This window comes from Pomacea canaliculata, linkage group LG6 (genome assembly GCF_003073045.1).
Source record: "Pomacea canaliculata isolate SZHN2017 linkage group LG6, ASM307304v1, whole genome shotgun sequence".
NCBI lineage: Eukaryota > Metazoa > Mollusca > Gastropoda > Architaenioglossa > Ampullariidae > Pomacea > Pomacea canaliculata.
Window position 1 is genome coordinate 8938370 of NC_037595.1, and position 22453 is coordinate 8960822.

The 22453-nt window shown below is 36.8% G+C and overlaps 2 protein-coding genes across 2 annotated transcripts; one reads left to right on the forward strand and one right to left on the reverse strand.

Annotated features, from left to right (window-relative positions):
- Nucleotides 1-2568: 2568 nt before the first annotated feature.
- On the reverse strand, nt 2569-11294 carry LOC112566203 (TPR repeat-containing protein DDB_G0287407-like). The gene is made up of 14 exons (XM_025242223.1): nt 11249-11294; nt 10754-10850; nt 10198-10315; nt 9941-10063; nt 9704-9727; nt 9379-9494; nt 8999-9104; nt 8599-8720; nt 8102-8308; nt 7350-7562; nt 6479-6682; nt 6067-6212; nt 5036-5108; nt 2569-4339 (listed from the first exon to the last, which is right to left on the reverse strand). The coding sequence occupies exons 2-14, from the start codon at nt 10754-10756 to the stop codon at nt 3986-3988; spliced, it is 1809 nt and encodes a 602-aa protein (XP_025098008.1). The 5' UTR covers nt 10757-10850; nt 11249-11294; the 3' UTR covers nt 2569-3985.
- A 3145-nt stretch (nt 11295-14439) lies between these two features.
- On the forward strand, nt 14440-22401 carry LOC112566204. Its single transcript, XM_025242224.1, has 14 exons — nt 14440-14538; nt 14735-14827; nt 15183-15326; nt 15813-15885; nt 16603-16713; nt 17182-17339; nt 17556-17641; nt 18383-18471; nt 18800-19009; nt 20025-20154; nt 20574-20770; nt 21364-21417; nt 21784-21946; nt 22329-22401. The coding sequence occupies exons 6-14, from the start codon at nt 17289-17291 to the stop codon at nt 22393-22395; spliced, it is 1047 nt and encodes a 348-aa protein (XP_025098009.1). The 5' UTR covers nt 14440-14538; nt 14735-14827; nt 15183-15326; nt 15813-15885; nt 16603-16713; nt 17182-17288; the 3' UTR covers nt 22396-22401.
- Nucleotides 22402-22453: the final 52 nt, after the last annotated feature.

A 22453-nucleotide genomic window follows, 5' to 3' on the forward strand; every position in this document is an offset into this window, starting at 1 on the left:
AGGGGTACCCGTGTTGAGGATCTGCTCATCTGACAGAATCATTCCATCCACTGACAAATAAACTCCGTCGGACGAGCTGCTGGACCCTATAGTACCTGTCGGTGGAACTCTGAAACCCACCCTCTGTGGTCGGTCCTTCAGGAATGATCTGATCCATAGAACTAGGCCAGTGTTGACATCCAGGTCTAGTAGGCGCTGTACAAGAAGGTGTGGCTGGACCGTGTTGAAGGCGCTGGAAAAGTCCATGAACAGGACCCGAACATAGGTGCCAGAAGTGTTCAAGTGTTGTAGGATAGTATTTAAAAGCGTGAGAGTTGCATCAGACACCCCCCTGCGTGGCTTGTAGGCAAACTGCAAAGGATCCAGGCGATCAGCCATGGTGGGGATTAACAATCTTCCCACAACTCTCTCCAAACATTTGGCCACAACAGACGTGAGAGCCACAGGTCGAAAGTCTTTCAAGTTGGTAGCATGAGGCTTCTTTGGCACTGGTATTATTGTGGATGTTCTCCACACGCGGGGGACACTATGAGAGTCAAGGGAGAGCTGAAAAAGTCTGGTAAAAACACCACTCAGCTGACTAGCACACTCTTTGAGTACTTTGCCTCTCACGTGGTCAGGTCCAGGGGCTTTACGTGGGTTCACATGAGAGAGAATTCTGACAACATCTCCCTCACAGATGGTGACAGTGGCTGCCGACAGTGAAGAACAGATATTTTCTGCTTCATTGCTGAAGTCTCTCACATCAAACCGCGCGTAGAAAGTGTTGAGCTCATTAACAAATGACACTGGGTCATCACACTTTACTCTTTGTGTCTTGCGTTCTCTACCCATCATGGTGTCCAGGCCCTTCCAAGCATCTCTTGCGTTGCCTCAATTAATTGCTTTTCTACCTTCTTTCTGTATTCCACTCTAGCCGTTCTTGCCTTTGCCCTGAACTCCTTCTCCTTTTCTTTCACTTTCTGTTTGTCTCCTTGCATAAAAGCTATCTTCTTTTCATTGAGACAGTGCTTCAGTCCTTTACCTAGCCATGGTTTGTTATTTGGATAGCTGCAGATCTGCTTGGTAGGGATGACAGACTCTTCACAGAAGGTGATGTAAGAGGTGATTGTGTCTGCCAGACAGTCCAGGTCGTCTCCACAGGTAGTGAAGAACAGATCCCAGTCAGTGACCTCTAGGCAGTCTCTGAGCAGCTCAGTTGCTTCATTTGTCCAGGTCCTAATACATAGTGTTGTCGGCTTTTCACGTTTAAGGAGCTGTCTGTATGTGGGTAGCAGATGAACAATGTTGTGGTCCGATCTGCCCAGCGGCGGCCGGCACTTGGAAACATAAGCGGCCGGCACATTACCGAAACACCTGTCTAGCGTTCTGTCGAGGCGGGTGGGACACGTGACGTATTGATGGAGACAGGGGAGCAGCTTACAGACATCACAGCGGTTGAAGTCACCGAGCAAAAATACAGGCTGATCAACTGATCTTGTTGTCGCTCGATTATATGTGTCTGCAATGTGCTCAGCTGCCAGGTTGAAGTCTGGGCCGGGCACATAGACGAGGACCACAGTGATTTGGCCGAATTCACGAGGTAAATAATGCGGCCTGAAGGACACTGTCAGTATCTCATAATGGGGGTACTAGTCTGTTCTCGTACTGTGTAGTTCGTGGCCATTTCTCATTTGCAAGCATACACAAGCCTCCCCCTACATGCTTGTTTGTCGCTTGTGCATTTCTGTCAAATCGAATCGTTGTGTATCCTTCAAGTCCGAATGTCTCCTCCTCTGTTAGCCATGTTTCAGTGAAACAGAAGAGGTCACAGCGTCGGTAGTCTCCATCGAATTTAATGAGCGCAGAGAGCTCATCCTGTTTGTTGTGGAGAGAGCGCACATTCGACAGGGTGATGGCTGGCAGTGGATGTCGGCACCCTCTCCTCTTCAGTCTGTGTCTGACTCCTCCTCTAGATCCTCTCAGTTTCTTTTTTCTTTGCCCGCCCTGTGTCGGAATGTCACTGAAATTCACAACAGGGGCCTGTGTGGCCTTCTGCCGCAGCGACAGCAGAAAGTTTCGACTGTAGATCAGCATGAAGACAGCGCCACTCTAACCCATCGAAGTGTGAAAGTCTGCCGTACAGGCACACACACACGCATAGACTACACTACACTGCTCATAGCACGATCATGGCAGATCTATCACCGATTCAACTAGGTATTGGGATTGTAATAGATCTACTTGGTAAGGACGATACTCAGTCACTGAAGGGAGTGTTGTCAGCCAGATAGTCCTGAATGGCCGCACATGTAGTCCGTTTCAGTCCGTTTCTGACTATAGATCTAACCAACGGTCACAAAATGGACGCGGTATTGGTAAAAGAAATTTCTCCCGTACAGGGACACTCACACGCAGCAATACGGTCACAGTCAGACGTATTGAAGTAACACTTATAACCATTCATGCACAAGCTTGAGTAAGCGAAATTCCCGTAGAATTCAAACACGTCAAAAAACGTAGAGAATGATTGTGAGCCGGGGTCAAGCCACAGAGTAGCGCCCCCTAATGTATTTGTTCATAGTCTTATTTTTTTTTGTAAATATTTGATTAAAGCTCTACTCCAGTATGATTAATAATGTCTGGTCTTTAAATATGTTCTAATAAGTGCAACAGAATAAAAGAAAGAATTTTGGTTGCTTTCTATTTTGATAAAGTGATACCTTCATGACAGCAAATCAGAGGGGCGATTAATAAATCAAAAGGGACCGAAATGCTGTTTGATAAAGCACTTATAGTAATACTCTATATCACAGATATTGTGAGATAAGTGAAGCTTTATTTTTAATGATCATAACATTTTTTTGTGGATAAAATCCTTCAAAATAGATTTAACATCTACATTACAAAATTGCAAATGACCCGCAAAAGTGGACAACAAGAATAAAAATAGATAACAAAAATGGCTACATAATCATATTGTATAGTCTTGATATGTTAAACTTTGCTGCTTAAATTGCCCAAGGCAAAAAAGTTTTTCTTCAAACCTTTAAATATGGGTTTAAATATTATTGAGCTGGATGTCATTAAAATATTTATAGAAATCTTTTATGAATATTACTGGGAACAAAGGAAATGGAATGCCCCAAAGTTATAAGCTGCATGTAAAAAAAATGTCAGCCTTCACATCTGAGCCACACAGAGGTCAGTGTAAAATAGCAATTTGCTTTGGTTTGGCCACCTAAATAATTATCTCCGTTTTCGACCACAAGTTGAGCATGTGAACCTTTGTGTTTCAAGACACACCAATGGGAAAGACATTTTTAAAAGTTTTAAAATGCTATGTGCTACACACATACCAAATGCTACATGCTCAACATGACATTGCCCTCTTAAAGAAAAAGATGAGGTGACAAACAGCAATATTCAATTAAGAAAAACCTCTCTAAATTCTATGATGCATGATACAAATACCAACAGACCCAAGATGCTGCTGCTGCCCAAATAAGATGAGGTGACAAGCAGCAATATTCAATAAAGAAACTCTCTAAATGCAAAGATGCACAATACAAATACCAACAGACCCAAGATGCTGCTGCCGCTCAAATAAAAAATCAGGTGACAAGCAACAATGTTTATCTAAAACTGTAAAATATTGGATAAAACTTTTCAAAAGGCACAAAACTGCAAGGTGACTTAAAAGCATATACCCTGAGCGAAGTGATCAATAACTAATAAAACAGTGAGATTGCAACAGTGTACTCACAAATTTAAAAATGTAGGAATACATGTGCATATTATGCTTTCATATCATAAACAATTCATAGGGCTGCTGCAAGTGAAACCAAGTGTAACTATCACGTGTATCAAAATGTTCTCATTATACTTTGTGTATATATTTTAAGGTATAATCACAAACCCCCTCCCTTCCTAAAAAAAAAAATTATCCACATTAAGAATTTGTCTGATACTAATCTGACAAGCTCTTTGGGGTGGTTTTCACCTCTCAGTCATCTGAATTCTCTATGGCACAGCATCTCTTCATACCTAAACTGCAAAAATGGCAGAGTAAGGCTGGGGTACCTGCCAAAGGGCCTGTTTGATTCTGAAAAATATGCATCTTGCAAAGGTGGCATGCAAACACAAAGGGTGCAGGGTTTTCTCTCAGAGCATGAAAATTGCACAGGCGAGCTGCAGATTCTGACTGCATGCACATCCCTCCACACAACAGGCAGCAATGTTTGTTGGGGAGTCTCATGCCTGGGTGAAAAGACCCACTTTTGAGCGAACAGAGGTGGCAAAGTCGAATTTCTTTTGTGCCAGCCATGTGAGTGTCGGAAAAGCCAAAGCAGCGTATTTCCTGAAAGAAGGGAAAAATGGAAAGTGTAGCATATTATTTTGTTGCCTTTATAAATAAATGATTATGAGTGATGGGTGGCATAGCACAGTCTTAAGAGCTAATATCAGGAATTTTGAGGGTAAACCCCTTATCTCCTGTGCAAATGCCAATGAAGATCCAAATCAAACACAAGATGGCAACTTTGCCTTGTTATGCTCCTGTAATGGCACCTCAGATTATGCAACACTGCTTAAAACTCAGAAGCTGAACTGATTATGAAATATTTGTTCTCATTGTTAACAACAAAATAAAAAATTGCTCTACAGTTTTTGATAAGATTTACTCAATCCTGACGTACTGATAGTTTTAGCAGGGCCTGAAGCTGAAACTGCAGTTGTTTTGAAAATTCTTTTAATCAAGAAATATCTGTTGTTTCAACAAATGACCTGATGCATTCACAAGGAGAATAAATCTTCTGAAGCGTTAAAGACCTTGAAATTTATTTCTTGTGAAATGTCTCAGATGAACTAATATTTGAACATAAACCATATCTCAGAAGAAGTTACGTAGCTTAAAAAGAGAGATGAAAGATCTGGAAGAGATTTAGAAAAATTAAGAGCAAACAAAGTTTTCACATACAGATGTGAAAGTCTTCATAGCTATATCTCAATGTCCGTGTGAGGGAGTGAACATGCATGCACGAAAGATGAAACTTACATTGAGAAAGTTGCTGCGCTGGTATGCAGGAATCTGAGCTGAATCTGGATCTGTCCTTAGAAATTGCACAAGTCTGAAATTCAAGAAACTGATTTTAGAAGTTTAACAATTTCAGATGTTACCCTCAAAGTACATAATGATAAAGTCTTGATTTTGGATCTGATTGATGGTGAAAATAAAACATTTTCTTGAAAACTAACCTAAACTTTAACACTTAAATTAACCTATTTGATCATCACTTACTGAAATCAATTGTGAAGAACCTTGTACACAAAATAATGTTTAAAATCTCACGTCACTTCCAATATGGTTGTTATGAAAGGTCTTGTGAACGCTGAACTCACATCATAATGCAGTTTGATGTAAGTTAATCAGTAATTTTATAATTCATTTTCTATAGAAAAGATAAAATATGGAACACACTATTTTTTTAGACCTAGTCATGCTCTTTTGAAAAAATTTTGCCTCAGCGATCAGCACAGAAAGCACCTGATCTTCATTTTGAGGTGAACCAAAATATAACTTATCATACTGCAACAGATCCTCTAGCTGTTGGACCACCGCCTTGCCATGGTCAAGTGACTTGCGTATCTCAGTGTTAGGTATTACAAGTGATGGAGCATATGCAATGCTTCTCATTGCTGACATCGTTTGTTATCTGTATATTTAGACACCTTGTTTATTATACCCTATGTGTTTTTGAAATCTCAGTGGTATTTTTAATATGATTTGTGGGTACAGAACCACATTCAGGTGTGGTACCTTACTTCATGACAATTTTTTGTTGTTGTTGGATCCAATTTACTTTCCTCCCTGGATATCCGATTTTGAAAAACAAGCTTCAAGCAAATTCACGTAAGATAATTTGACTTCTATTAAAATTTACTAATGTAGAAACTATAAAAACTGCAGTCTTACATGAGTATTATTTTTTTTAAAATTGTTGAAAATGATGAAAATTCATGTGTCCAGAGAGAAAGGCCAGTGCCCCAATGGCAAAGCTATTGAGATTAAAACAAAAATTCCCAAACCTTTTTCTGAGCCCTGCCTTTAGCAGATGGAAAGGGAGGTCATTTGTCCTCAATTCCTCTTTCTTGCACCAGAATTCGTAAAAATCTGCTAGCTGTTTGTGCCACTGAGTTGTCTCCTCCTGCTCCAGGAAGCTGCGTCTGACTGCCTGTGGTTAAAAAAAAAAAATTGTTGCAACTTTATCATGTTATGGAAAACAGACTATGTTTGTGCCACAGAAAGTGATTAAAAAATGTGGTAAGCTAGCTTAAACAGGTTCTTAAGTAAATCCTATTAGCATCTGCAGGTAGTGACCAGTAAGATAAACAATGAACCTCATGACCAGGTAAATACAGCGTTGTTTGTTGGTCTATTTATTGTATTTTGTTTTGCTTTCTTTATTTTTAATTTATTAAATCATTCTAAGCAGTCTACCTTCCACATGGTTTCATGGTTAAAAGTGATGAATTCTTCTGCATGGGTTGAATCTTGGATGGTGCGGATGTAGGGCTTCAGGATGCGACGAGCCTGGGCCCAGTGCAGCTGAGGACATTCTCTCTTGTCATTGATTTCACCTAGAATCTGGAGAATGTGGTCACTGGGCAGACCTCTTTGTGAGCAAGCAGTCAAGCACAGAGTCTGTTAAATGTGCAATAAAAGAAAAAAATTAATAAGTAAACGTGACCCATGGAAAATTAAGGGAGAAAAATTCAGTGCCAAAAACATAAGAAAGAAAGAGGAAGAAGCCTAACTCTGCTGTAAAGGTAGTAGTTGGCTGATTGTTTTACTAGGAAAGTGCTTCCACTTTGAGATGAATTGGCACTATGGGGGAGAGGGATCAAGGTGGCGGAGGAAACCAGAGTACCCAGAGCAAACCCCCAATGCCCAACCCTCTGAACAGGTGTCACATACAGAATTTGTCCCAAAACAATATCTGAACACAGGGCCTCTCACTACAATAGTAACAAGCAAGTGTTTTAACCACTACACTACAGTAAAATAAAGCCACCTCTGACCGTTTAAAAGATTATGCTTTCCTCAGGGTCAGCTTTATTTTGAGGTCACTGCCCATCTCCTCTCCTCAAACTTCCCCAACTCTCTGAGAAGTCAGGTACCTATTCAACGGTGGGGTTGACTGGGGAAAGTTTGTTGCATCACACAGGTATTGAACTGGCTATTATGTGCATCTCCTGCTTCAGATGCCAGCGCTTCTTGGCTTTTCACTTTCCCAGCCTCTTAACATGGATGTTAAAATAAAAAAAAAAGCTGATGATCAACAGCAACTACAGTCTGCAGTACAACTCACTTTCTTAATACAGCCTGTGTCATCTTCATACAGCAGTCGTTTCAATAAAAGCTGAAGAAAGTCTTCCATTGTGTCTGGCATTTCTGAAAGCTTTTTATCCATCATTCGAAAATCTCCAAAGATACGCAGCTCCTCACACATCCACATCATCCACTGAGGATTGTTGACTTTGCTGATGTCTACAAGCGTTTGAAGCTGAGTCAAATCCAATTTCTGAAGAGCCAATGGAAAAAAAATTTGCATAATAAAATATTCAGTTTATATAAAATTTTAATCAGTTTATATAAAATTACAATCAGTTTATACAAAATTATAATCTAAAATATGAAAAGAAGGTAAGGCTAGTGTTGAGACAAATTTAGACAGCACTGGCTCCACATTTAGAAATGATTAACATTCAGAAAAGATGCAATTATAATTAAAGAATAGTTTGTGTAATTTCATTATAAAGGCATATTTCACTGTAAAGCTTTCATTAGTTTAGCTCTCTTTGGTTTTATCATTATATTGTAGTAATAGTGGGTGCCTGCACATTGTAAATAACAGATCTGGCATAAGAAATGCAAGACAAATTTAACAACTTGGAGAAATGTACCATGTTTTGGAGGAGCCCATGCAGTTTGCATGTCATCTTCCTCTACAGAATCATGATACCCTCACTGATGATACTGAATTAATTACTTATGTGATTACCAGTTACCATTTGTCAGAACAGTTTCAAGGTCTTGAGTCAAAGCTTTTTAGTGATTTACCTTTCCAAACCTTTCTAGGTAATTAGACGCAAGCTCCATTAGTGCTCCACGATCCAGGGCACCTAAAGTCACTTGTACTGCTGGATGTTCATGTAGACGTGCTATTGTGGGTGAATGGGCCATGTTGGCACTAACTACACATCGAAGGTTTGGTGGCAATGCTGGGGGCAGCCATGACAGATGCTGGACAGTCTCATTGTTGTCCAGCTGGAATATTGCATGGAAAACTTTGCTTAACCCATGAACCACATGAGGCATAACTATGAATTCTGTGGAGTTAGGGAATTGATTGAATTCTGGAAGTCAAGCTGAATCCTATTAGATACAGATAACCTAAATCCAAGAAAAAATACTATTCTTCCTCGTACCTTAAACTCACCACCCCGACCCCCCAAAAAAAGAAGAAAATATCTTCTCATCTTCCTGCAAAATTATTGATCTTTTTCTTTCTCTCTATGTCACACACAGGGAGCAAACACAAATTTAGATGCTCTGACCTCATTTAGTCCATCAAAGACCAGCAGCATTTTCTTGCCTTTGTGTCGACAAGATGACAGTACTGTCCGCAAGTGTCCCTTCAGAGTATCTGTTGTTGCCTCAGGATCAGATAATCGACGATCTATTTTTAGAAATAAAGAAAACAGAAATTCTTCACAAGAAACCTTGATGCAAAACCACAGAAAAATTTTTCTTAGAAGCATCAGGTTTTTCTGTTTCAAATATTACTGAGGATTAAACTTTCATGTCAAATTTACAAAATGGTTACTAATATAAAAATGAAAGAAAGAATAAAATGCCTAACAATTTCAGTGTATAGGCTTTACAGTCCAGCAATTTATACCTTTAAAATGCATATTAACAAGACAAATTCCAAAGAAAATTTTATGAACATTTCACCTGCAGGATCTTCTGCTAGAGCCATGATTAGTCTCTGCAGAAGGTTATCGTGAGATCTGCTGCTAGCTGTGCTGCCAACAAAGTGGTAAAACACATTGTGTCCATCCTGCAAAGACATTAAAACTTTAAAATGGATTTGGAAAATGTGAAAAAAATTCACAACTTTTTGACCATAGATTATTGAACTGTAAGTGACCCATTGGTCTATAGCATGGTATGTGGAAAAGGAAATCTAAGTCTCTCCTGTCACTTTTTACCTTCATATAAATGTGGTAGCCATTGCTACTGGGTTACTGGGTAGATTACTTCTAAAAAATTTTTTTGCTATGAGAAAATCTGCATTTTCAAGTTAGGTCTCTACAATCATTTGTTAAAGTTACCTCACATGCTTGGTGGACTAGTCTTGCCAACAATGCTGTTTTTCCCCACCCACCCTCTGCTACAACAAAACAAAGTTGATTGTCATTCTCTTCAAGGTCCCATTGACTGGTTTCACCTGTGGAAATATAAACTTATATTAAGCATTATTTCCAATAACTTTTATAAAATAAATGTTTTAGTCTGTCCAATCAATTAGATAAAGTGTAATACAGACGAGACAGAATTAACAAGCATAGAGTTATTAATAGTTTTATTTATTGAAATGATGGAAGTAAATGAATGGATATAAGAACAAAAGAAAAAAGACAAAAAAACTCAACTTACGAATGGATGGATTATCACTCCCATCTGAGAAAAGAAACATTTTTTTGTCATTTGATGAACTGTGAAGGTGAAATAGAATGAGAAGAAGATTTACACGCACAGAGCACAGCATAAGTATATGATCCATATTAACTCATGTTTTGTTTTAAAAACGATGACCATTTTGCATTGTCACCTAAACTAAGAAATGCACCTTCTCCAACATGCTACATAGTACAAAGTACATATCCACTAAACCTATTTGCTCTAGATTCAATTCAGGAGTTTGTTGAGCATAATCCAGCAACATTCTCAGTTCTCGGTCTCGGCCAATCAAAGTTTCTGCTTTATCCTCGATGTACAGCCACTGAAGCTCCGTTTCTAAAAAAATGCAACAACACACACAAATACATAAAAACATGCATGGAGGAGTAAACTTGCATATAATGCACTCACAAAAAACCCCAAAGAAACAAAACTAACATTATCTTAAAAACAGAAATATAAAAACATGCCTTTCTCTTCTGGTGTCAGCTGATTGCTCCTCTCTTCTTGTGGATATGCTGTGGCAATGGCTTTTTTAAAGAACTCTGTTACTTGGGAGGCAAATTCATCAAGATCTGTCAGCTGTACCTAAAAAACAGAAAGTTCTAATGTTTTTGATAAGCTGTTATAAATCCAGAAGTATCCATTACCCTAGAATAAAAGCCAAACTACCCCCACCCCTCCCCCCCAAAAAAAAAATCTTCAAAAGAGTAAAGAAAGCTATATTTTTTAAAGAAAAGATTGGTTTTTATAGATGAACCCAATCAAAGCTTGTGTTTTCTTCTAATTGAAATTTGTGTGCTTAAGAGGTGAGCATCATCTAGAGAAAAGAATTGTTAGAGGGGTTAGAGCACCAGCATGAATGGTGCACACATTAGCTAGTCTGAAACCCATATACAGTAACTCAGCATAATTTCCACAGTGTTAAGAGTAACAGTGATCTTAAAAGAAGTCTAGAGCAAAAAAGTACAAAATCATAAGAATACTATGGATGGTGAAAGAGAGGTGAAGAGTAAAATTTTTCACCATTGCTCTTCCTGTAGCAAGCTGTGTGCCCCCATAACTGGCTTTATAGTGGAAAGTCTGGTTTGGAAAGTGCTCCACAATACCGTGATTTTAAAACCTGTGAGTGGCAGCAGGACATATATAGAGATAATACATAATATGCAGATAAACAAACAAAAAGGACAAAGAAATAGGTTTCTTGTCTGTCTTAAATAGGAACACACATAAAAATATGTAATTCAAAAATATTTACAAAAACATTCAAGATGCTGCAAATCCTAAAAATAATCAACCTTTTAAATATTATCTTATGGGAGAAATATGATGAATGTCTTTAAATTTAGTAGACATCGAAAGCTTTGTTGATTTACTTACCTTTTCATCTATATGCTACAATTTGCATTAGTGTGCACACAAACATACTTACGCTCTTTCTTGTAATTCGTTTTCATTTTCCTTTCATACATGTGCAGCCACAAAAATTGAAGAACAACTTTATTTTAATTTTGTTTTTACCTGTAAGTGCTCCCTTGCTAACATGCTTGTCTCATCAAAAATCTTCAAATAATCTGGTGGTAAATCCTTAAGGAAGCTTGGATCACGCAGGAAAAAGGCTGCATTCGGATTTGATATCCTGGGAGAAAAATGAAATGCTCTTTCATATTTAACGTGAGAGACTACAATTTTGATGACAGAACTCTCTCCAGATCTACGCAAAGGCTGGCCATGATGCCAATGGTAACCTCCCTACCCAACATTTAAACAAAGGATAAACTTTTTTATGTGATGTTTTTGCTCCTCTTATTCTTACCTACATCCAAAAAGCTTATAAATGTACTTGCATTCTCTTTCTCTCTCTCTCACATACACCTCTTCAAACAATTAAAAATATTGCATGTAATGCATACTGCTGTTCATCAACTATAGTCTTCAAAAGAGACCCACGGCAACATTACTTAGGACATGAAATAATAAAGTAAAGCTGTTTATTAAACTTCATACTAACCTACTTTTTAAAAGCAAGTCTTTTGTTTAAAACTACTCCAATAATCACCAAAAACAAACCTCAGTGCTCCATGGAGTATTTCCATGGATGTGATTGATATACCATCTACCCAGTCATACTTCTCATGCACTTCCTTGGGAATGTCATTAACAGTTGGAATCCATCCATATCTAAGATGAGAAAAGTGTTAATGTGAAGTTACTTAACACACCACATAGACATAGTCTAAATAATACTTCATCTTTATTCTTTATGATTTACTATTTAACTTGGCTAATTTTCTTACTTCTTGGTAAGACAATTTTCTGTCAGTTCCTCACATCCTCTTACAAACCTGTCATCTTTTAACATTATCCTCAAGCATTATACTTTGACAAATAAAGAAAACAAAGAACTGAGAATTATGAGAAAATAGTACCTAAAACTATTTACTTTTACTTATATTTTATAATAAATCTGATTCTCTATATATCTCAGGTACACATCTAACAATTATACAATGGTTGATGTATCTAAGTTGATGTAACTTAACTAACCGTGTACCCATCAAATTCAGGAAAAAGGGTTGGCCATTGGATTCATAGCATCGATCAATTTCCTCCAGACACGTCAGAAGAGCTTGCGTGGATGTGGCATCTTTTGGTACACCCCACCTTAGGTCGCATTCAATCAGTTTCAGTTTCATGTCATGACACCATTCTCGCAGTTCTGGAAAAACCTGTCAGAGTGTTTTGCTGACTATTCTGCATAGTTTTCTCTAAATTTTTTTTAGTAAAAAAACCCTAAAATGTTAAAAAAAAAGAAAGAAAGCTCTTTGTTTTGGTTTTTAAAAATGTGTTCATACTATAAAATTAAGTGGCGTTATGGTTATATAAATGTATGTGCATATGTGTATTAATTTATATTAAGAGATGTATGTTAGAGAGAAAGAGAAAGAGAATGCAAGTACATTTATAAGCTTTTTGGACTTAGGTAAGAATAAGAGGAGCAAAAACATCACATAAAAAAGTTTATCCCTTGTTTATATGCTCTGATTTATTTCATTACATGTGCAGGTATATGTTAAAGGGCTAGTAGAAGGAAAGAATGATACAGAAAATTAGTTTTTAATATATTAGTTGTTATAAATTGATTTGAGAAATGTGTATGATGCGTGTGTGGTTGTGAGTGAGAGATATCGGATATACTTGATAGGAATGTGTGTGAATACGGATATGTATGTAAATTTTCTCATTACCCTTTACAGGGTGACAGAGTCATAAAAGAATCTTGAATTATGTATTTAATCATGCATGTATACGAGCTTCAATGCATGTTCTACGTCATTAAATTAATTTTCTCAATACCTTTTTCACAAGGACTTCTCGCTCACTAAAGAAGTCATTAAATGTTGATGAAACAAATATTCTGACTGTTTTCCATTCACTGGTTGCTACAGATTTGTTTTTCTGCTCTTGTGCTCTCTTCTTGATGAACTCTGCAGGACCTTTCTGACAAATCTGTTTGATGGTTTCCCAGATCTGGGCAACTTGTTTCTGCACATCTGAATCTGTTGGCTGCTCATCAGTCACTTTTGCCTTAAGGTCAGGCTGTACTTTCTAAACATATGCACACAAATGTGCACACATAAAGACACAGATTGATGCATGTCAAAAGTCACGTTTTTGTGAATGATTCATTAAATCATGCAGTTGAAGTTCCTTCTATGCGCATATCTAAGTTCACTCTCTTAAACATAGTCACAAAGTAATTTTATCAAAAAAACCCAGGAAGATAATGTCATGTGATATATATGTCATGCATACAAACTAAGATCAGCCTTTAAAGAAATACTATGAGTTGTAAAAAAAAAAAAAGGCATGAGATCTGCTTGGACAGTGAAAGTATGTATAGTCCCATATAAGTTGAGATCGAGAAATCTTGAGATCTGTAGTGAAAATGTGGTTTGAATAAGATGATAATCAGTTGAGTAAATAAAGTGATCTAAGGGAGATAATATAAATATATAGTAACTGGTATATTATTTGAATCACATTATCTATACACTTACCTTCTGCCGTACTTCTATTACAGTTTTGTATTGTCGTCGGTACATTTCTGCGTTTCAACTGACTGAAATATCACATAAAACGCCAAAGTTTATCGTCTGTTTTAAGACCAGTTTATGAAATTTTGTGAAATATTAGACGCATAAAATATGATAAAAAATCTTTATGACAAAAAAGACAATCTGGGAGGAAGAAAAACAGGTAATGTACGCTCATCAAATCCTCATCCGTTCGATGATGATCGTGATAATGACCTGACAGATGACTTACTGGTTTAGGTCAGAGATGATGCATATTCATAATTATGTAACTACCTTAAGCACTTAATTGTTTGACGAGCAGTCCACTAGAGCGAAAGATTAAAAACTACTCATCGAATAAAAAAAAAAAATACAGGTAGGGTGGAGTCACGATATTAGCATTTCCTCTAATAAAACTCAATCAGTAATTAGAAATATTTCTGATAACTCATTTAATATTAATATTAAAAATTTTTACTCTCTTATGCCCTTGACGTACTCTTTGTGATCACTCAGAACATCAGCCACAAACTTTTAATGTGGTTGCCATGTTTTGGCATTGTTTATCAAGGAGACTCTCTACACTGCGAGGTAAAAATGCTTCCAAGGCTAGCGGAATCAATAATGAATTGATCTCCCTTGAGAGAATTTTTTTTTTTTTTTATAATCTTTTCCTAGACAGCGAGACAATATGGCGCTCTCCTGGAAGCATGTTGTGCCATGGACTAACAGGTTTTCGAGAATACTTGCATGTGCATGCGCGGATATGTCAATACGCAGTTGCAGAATCTTTTTTCAAAAATTTTAAAATTCGTATCATTACAAAATTAGCACAACTTTACATGTTCTGACAAGTGTTTTTTCAGTTTTTGTGGGATGATAATAAACACAAAATTTAGTAGATATTTTGCTAAAAAAATGTCAACAGGTCTGAATTTACAAGTGTTTACCACGGCTTATACAGCAAGGACATTTCTAAACAGAAGGAAGCCGTGGAAAAAGTTGCTGTTTGGAAGAGCAGGTGAGTTCTGTGTACAAATGATGTGCAAAAATGTCAATAGTTTTGAGGTTGTTCAGTATTTTTTCAATCATTCTTTAACTTTCATGCACACGCATATTCTGTCTCAGAGTCATCTAAGTACTAAGTTTGTAAATGTTAATATGTAACTATGTTAGCTGTTATCTTTATCTGGTGAAATTTGTACAAGTATCGTAAGCACAATTCATTGTGGAAGTTATCTCCCTTTAGATTTTGTTAGTGTGCAACAAGGTCTTTTAAAATGTCATACTTATTTGTAGATTTGTTTAATGGAGAAGTAAGTTTGTGCTTAATATGCTTGATTTATGTATCGATAAAATTTGGAATGTCATTGCAGAGCCCTGAATAAGCTTTCTGTTGCCATAGAAAGTACAGCTGCACTTACTGAAGCTATGGTCCAGTACCATGAGGTTTTGGATGCTGGCAGTATCATCAGCAGTGAAAATACTTTACGTTCTATTTTAAGTCTGGCCTTGATTAGGTAGGCTTCCCAATTGAGTTAATTGTTATGAAGAAGTCAGAGATTTGTTGTTTCCTCAATAATTTGAAAATATGAAGCAGTAAATTTTTAAATAAGCAAACTTTAAAAAAAAGAAAACCAGCATTGGGAGTTAAGAAAAATATTTTGTTTGACTGCTTTGATAATATTCAGTTAGCTGCATTATTTTAAATCTCCATCTTTAATTTTCCTTACCAGGTAGAGGAAAAAATATAGACTCCTTTGTTTTCAAGTCAACTTTTATGAATGCTTATGATATTGCAATATGCTTTTGATGAAGATAAAAGTATTTGTATACAGCAATATTTACAGTACCATTGAATGAAGTAATCTATTTTCTGCATGAGTTGAGCTATATAATTAATGTACATGCAGAACACACACACCACATGCATACTCTCTCCTCCCTCACTCTCTCTCTCTCTCAAGAGTATTGCATATTTATTTCTTAATACTCTGCTACTTCAGGTTTGTCAACCATGTCACAGAGAAAGGGCAAGACAAGAGTTATGCCCAACCAGTTCATAAAGTAGCACTGGATGTGAGTAATGTGAAAACTGTGATGTTTCTTTGAATTTTGGGAAAAAGTACCTAGTTTATTATAAAAACAACTATTCATGAATTTACAAGACTGTTAGGAAGTATTTTTAATGAAAAATTCATTGGATGCTGTTGACAAATGTTCAGTAAGTAAAATTCCTATTGCACCACTGTTGTCATTATCAAAAATGTCAGTGTTATCATCATCATTCCCATATCCCTGATGATCCCTGAACCTGAGCTTGAATCGTTGAACCTTACAATATAGCTTAGTGAGTTTGCTGGTTTGCTGGCTGGTTGTTTTGGTGAGAATGTATTCCATGTAGATGTGATTTCACACTTTAAGGGGAGAGGGACTAGGGAGGAAATAGAGTACCTGAAAAAAACCCATCACAGCCATACCTGTGAATAGGTGTCACATACAGAGAGTGTCCCAAGAGGAGATCTGAACACAAGGCCTCTCTCTCTGCAGTGGTAACAAGCAAGTGTTTTAGTCACTACACTACTGGGTGCCCTTGATGTAGGGGGTTAGATTATTTCTGATGGATATTAACCTCAAGATGTTTGCTGATAAGGGTAACAGGCTTTGGCAACACTTAAAAAAAACCAATGCTAAACAAGTTTTATTTTTAAATACCAGTCACTTGTATTAATAAAAAGCTTATTAAATTTGTCTATTGTTTCATCAAATATGTTTTCGTCTCTCTGGTGTGTAAAGTTTGGAATACCTACATGGATTGTGCGGCTTCGCCATGATGCAACCCATGGTTCTCTCCCCTCATTAGATCTTTTGGTGGCTGGCTGTAGATGGGCACTTACTTATCTGCAGGTAGTTTTGGCATTTGATTCTTTGGTGAAAATTCTTTAACCTAAAAAACAGAATTGTAAATACACCAGATAAAATATGTTTTTGCATTCATTTATTTATTGGTGTTTGGATTAATTTGAAAAGCAAGTAAGATATTTTCATTTCTGATACCAAAAAGTGAAGGTCAAATGTTATTTTATTTTAAAATCTAATGGGGATTAAATTGTTTTTGTTCTTCATCATCATTATCAGTCCTTTAGCCTGGCTTGGCAATAGAGGCACATGACAATATTACCATCTCTTAGTTAACTATCCTTTTATTAAGTGCGCTGAATGGAAGCTAGACCACCCTTCAACGTTGTCTACCAATTTCTACTTATCTACCTCTTCTTCTGAATCTGCCATAGAGTCTGTAAAATGTTTTGAAATAAAATAAGCCAAATTTAGTTGACTATCAAGCCAAAATTGAGTGTCAGTTTTCATTAACAGGAAGTGTTCTGGAGTCAGCAGTTGATAGATACACCTGATCCAGACAGTTCAAAAGTTGGAAAGAGGAACAGTTGCAAAGAAGGGTAGGCAAAAGTCCAAAGTCTAACATGTCTGACATTGCCACTTTGCTTTATGACTACCAGAAAGCAAGTCACAAGGTATGTTTTAAAGATCCTTTTCTGTTTGTAAACCTTTAGCATGTTAGTCATATGCATATTCACTCAAACGCCAGTTAAAAAAAAAACAAACAAAAAAAACCCTCTAGGAGCTCATGATTGAAACTTTGGATTTTGTCAGAGAAATGGATGCTTGACATCTTTAAGGTTTCATTACAATCTTTTTTGGTAATCACTCTTGATTTTAATCATTTGCAGTGCATACAAGATGGCACAGAAAGTGGTTCTGTAAACGATAAGAGTGCAGTTTTAAGTCAGCTGGATAATCTTCTTACTGGTCCTGGGTTAGTAGATGTGAGACAGCTGCAAAGAGATGCACTAACTTTTTTACTGATTGTGTATTAGAAGTATCATTTTCATGCAGACATAATTGGTCGCATTAAGTCCAAATCAATTGTAGTTCATGATCAAGCTTCTTTGTTTTAGATCTAGAAATAAGCTTTTCACCAACTGTGCATAATAATTTATTTTCAATAATAGTATATTTAATAGCGAAAAGCTGAGAAAAATGAGCCCATCTAAACATGATGACCAATTCTATGATGTTGCTTTTGAAAAAAAATTAAACTGGAGATTCCCATTGCTAATATAAACCAAAAAGAACCAATCAGAACACACTACACATCTATTAACAAAGCCCTGTAGCAGCAAAACAGGATTTAAGTGTATTAAAAGGATTAACATAAGATCATAGTAGATCGGAACGGGTCTTTGCCTTTGTGACTGATTTTTTTTCAGCTAAAATGTTCCTTTGGAAGTTTTAAATTTTAACTTTATCGCATAGGTAGGAATGAAGAGGAATAGATAGATAGATAGATAGGAATGAGAATGAAAGTTTAGAGCTTTAAGTGTTCTCATAAACATTTGTTGGTAGAAAATGAAATATGCTAACATGAAATGGTTTTTAGCTTATCTAATCATTTAATTTATAATGTGCTGCCAGTGAGTAGTAGACATGTTAATTTTTCTGCTGTCAACATTTTCCTTAAATATCTTATTTCATATTTTGTGTTGTTTTCTGACAGGCGAAACAATGTGCTGATTGAATTGATTGAACCTGGTCATCTTATACCCACAGAAGAACAATTGCTTGCATACAAAGTGAATCTGGAAGGTATGTGCTATAGAAATATCTTTTAAACTCAGACATTTTACCTTTCACATGTAGTTGAACTTTCAGAATTTAAATCTTCATGGGCTTGATTGTTCATGGTAAACTGAAACCTTGACATTCTTGCAGTTAAGTTTTAACTTCATATCTGCAGGTGATGTAAAGAACTATCTTACATGTTGCATTTTGATTTTATAATACTAATTACATTATTAGAATTAAATGTAAACTGTATTTTTCATGATTAGATTATGTATAAGCCATTCTTGAAAATTTAGCATGCAAGTGACATTTAGTAAAGTTGTGATGAATTGAGAATATATCTTTACAGACACACTCAATGCAGAACTTCCTAAAGTGCCAGACATTTTGATAAGCATCTGGAAATCATTACTTCGAAGTGTGCAGTCCAGGCAGTTAACTAGTCTTCTGCTGCAGCATATCCTCATGACCCTAGTCAGTCAGCCAGATCATGCTTCATTGCACAGCAAGGCTCTTGCTGCATGGCTGCATTTGATTCTGAGTTACGAGACAGCAAATTGTAAGTTAACCAGACTGACAGTATGAGAAAAATCCCGTTAGCAGCTTAGCATTTACATTCACATATATGCATTAGTAAACTTTTTTGGTCTCTGTCTTTTATATTCATGGTTATTTCTTCATTGTACTTTACCAGATGGCATGACTATGTGGAAATATCCTGACTAGTTACCTCAAATCCAGCTGTCCACTCTCGAGTGGTCAGACCTGATCAATGAACAGGGAGAACACAAAATCAACCAATTCACCCCCCACCCCATCCTGCCCTTGTCAGCCAGTGAGCACTCCTTCAATTTTTCACCTGTCTTTATTCAGTTCAGAAGTGTTTTTAAGCTACTTTGTTTCAGTGGCCTCGCGGACTTTCTATGTTGGGCCTTTGGTGTGATGAAGTCACCTGTGTCTAACATGCTTGCTGTGCTGATTGCATGGTCTGCTCCTCAGATTTATCTTGTATGGTTTGCTGCTCCTTGTCCTTGTCCAAGGACAGCTGGGTGCTGGTTGTTTGAGATGAAGTAGGAAAGTAACACCATGGCTGGTTATACACTTTTTTTTATTTTTAGAATGAATAAGGAAAGACTAGACAGCCATTAATGCCCTATCAGTCTGAGAGGAGTGACAGTGCTTTCACAGAAAGAGAAGTAAAGAGACTAGGTAGGCTGGTGATGCAGCATGAATTTCTTTGTGCCCCTCTGCCTGATTATGCAGGTCCCCATGGTGTCTAGTACACTCTTACAGGGAGTTGATTTTGTGTTTTCCTTGTTCATTGGTCAGGTCCTACCAATTGGGAGTGGACAGCTGGAATTGAGGTAGCTAGTCAGGATAACTCCTTAAAGTCATGTCATCTAGCAAGTACTTAAAGAAAGGAATTTTACCACCAAAAATGTAGCTAGCAAGAATTCTGTCGTTTATCAGGTTCTATTCATATAAAGGTCTAGTCCAAAGAGAAATTTTGAACAATAAATAATATGTTATGACAGAAATTTGCCTGAGTTAATTTTCAAACTCTCAAATTTCAGACAAGAAATTTGTTGGTGACCAGCAGCCAGTGGTACAGCTCTACAAATCTTCTATCAGCTTCAGCAAAAAACTTCTGCTCAATACCTGTCTGCAGATTACTAACAGCTGGACTTGCAGCTTGTTGCCTCTGTAAGTGAACGTGTTTAACTAGATACATACATTTTGTTACAGAAATATAAAAGCGTGTAAAATTATATTCTCTTAAGATATAATGTTTTTAAATTGGTGTAAAAGCTTCATTTAAAAATATTTGTAACTCAGTATAGTGGTAAACTCCATATTTTGCAATGTTGAGGATACAAACCACTTGTTATCGAGTCAGAAACTGGGAGACAAATATATTTTGTTTTTCACTAAATGCTACTTCTGTTTTAACATAATTCAATATGGAGGTAGGTGTCAGGCAAGATAATTCCAAAATATTTGAAAACTTATTATTTTCTTGTTTTGGCTGACCTTCATGCCACGTGCGCTCTGTGAGTAATTCTTTTGGATGGGTTTTTCAACATCTCTACCATCCTTGTTTTTTTTTTTTTTATTTGTTTCAGGATTGGAGATTCACGCTCATTACCTATTGAGAGTCGGAGTAAACTGGAAGAGTTGGACCTTATTTACAGGGGCAAAATTCATGATATATCAGACCCAGGAGTAGGAGATGATGATGATCAGGAAGATACAAATATGGGGGCAGCCGAGGAAGTTGAGCTAAATAAACTTACTGAATCCAGGGTTTTCTCCTTGGCTGGTAAGAGAAGCTGTCTGCATTCACATGCTGCTAAGAGAGGGCAATTGTGTGAATCTATGAGTGAAGGAGATGGGGTTTTGCAGACTATTATGGGTACCATGTTGACATCCCATCATCTTTTTGGGTGGCCCAGTGACGCAACAGTTAGTGCCTGTCACTAATACAGTGAAGATTGGCTGTCCTGGGTTCTTGGACAAGCTGTTCTTTCTCTGCATTTAGGCATCTGTTTACAGGGCTGGCTGCCTTGGGATACAGCATTAGTTGCTAGCTCAGTGTAAACAAAAAACCAGTCCCCTCCCCTTCAACCATTTTTTTGTGATTCTAACAGCTTATTATTTGTTGTCTAGAATTGCAGAATAGTATAATGGCTATTACAAGAGAAGGTGAATGCACAGGTCTTCACTGGGATTTAAGTCTCAAGTCACTTGCTGTGTGGGAAAGAACCCTATGCGTAACTTATGGAGATAGCATGAAGTTCAAAATGGTTGTAATTATGCTTGCTCATTTAAAAAAAAAAAATGCATAGAAGTTCTGTTTGAAAATGTTTCTTGTGGGTAAAGTCTAAAGGGTTAACTCTTCCTTCCTATGTTTAGATTTGGATGGTACAGTCTCCAAAGAAGAGGGAAATATCTGGCAGCTTTGTATAGGTATGTCTAGTCTATAATGTATTGTCACACAAATGTAAGAATTGTCACTGTTTATAGGAGTGAAAATAATGGATACATTGTATTGTGTGTGTTTGTTGAGGGGAAAAAAATTGCTGTTATACTTGCATGGTGATGAAAAAAATCAGTGTTCTTCCATTTTTTACTTAACAGAAAGTAATTTTATTTTACCAGTCTATGGATGGATGCTACAGATTCAGAATCTCTGTGCATTTTTTACTTAATTTACCACACACTGAAGAGTTTATTGTTAATTTTTAAAGTAAAAATCCAAAAATTAATCTTGCAGAAAGAACTAACATTAGACTAAGAATACATCTATTCAAATTAGAATGTTTGCCTTGCCAGATCCTGCTGACTGGGCACATGTTCCACTTGGGCTAATCCCAGGACAGACCCAATCTCTCCTGTGCTTGGACATCGAGAAGGCAGGATCTGATGAAGATGATGAAATGAAAGAGGAAACTGGAGATCTAGAACAAGACAGTCCTTGTGGGCAAGAAGAAAAAGAGTAATTTTATAATTTTATTGATGTTTATGGCTGATATCTCTGTATATCCTTTGAAAATGCAACCCGTGAATAAAAAAAAACTTTGAGGTTTATTCTCTTATCTTGCTTCAGGATATGATTCATGTAGCATTCAAAGTTTCTTCATAAAATGGAAGATAGTGATAATGATCTGAGATAGTGTAGATGGTATGGAATAATGATCTGAGTTGGTGTAAATGGTGTGGGATAATCTGAGTGTGTTGACTGTGGGATAATGATCTGATATGGTGTAGACTGTAAAATAATGATTTGAGACGGTGTAGAGATGGAATGTTGGAGAAGGGAGAGAGTGGAAAGAAGCTTTATTTAAGAAGATAAGGATTATTATTTTGTGTTTTTTCAGGAGAGAGTCTGCTACCTGGAATGAAGAAGACTGTCCGTCTTTGTTAAATAAAATTGGACTTGCTTAAGAATTATAAAACCATTTTTGTAACTTTTTTTGTGTGCATGTGTGTGTATTTTGGGGGG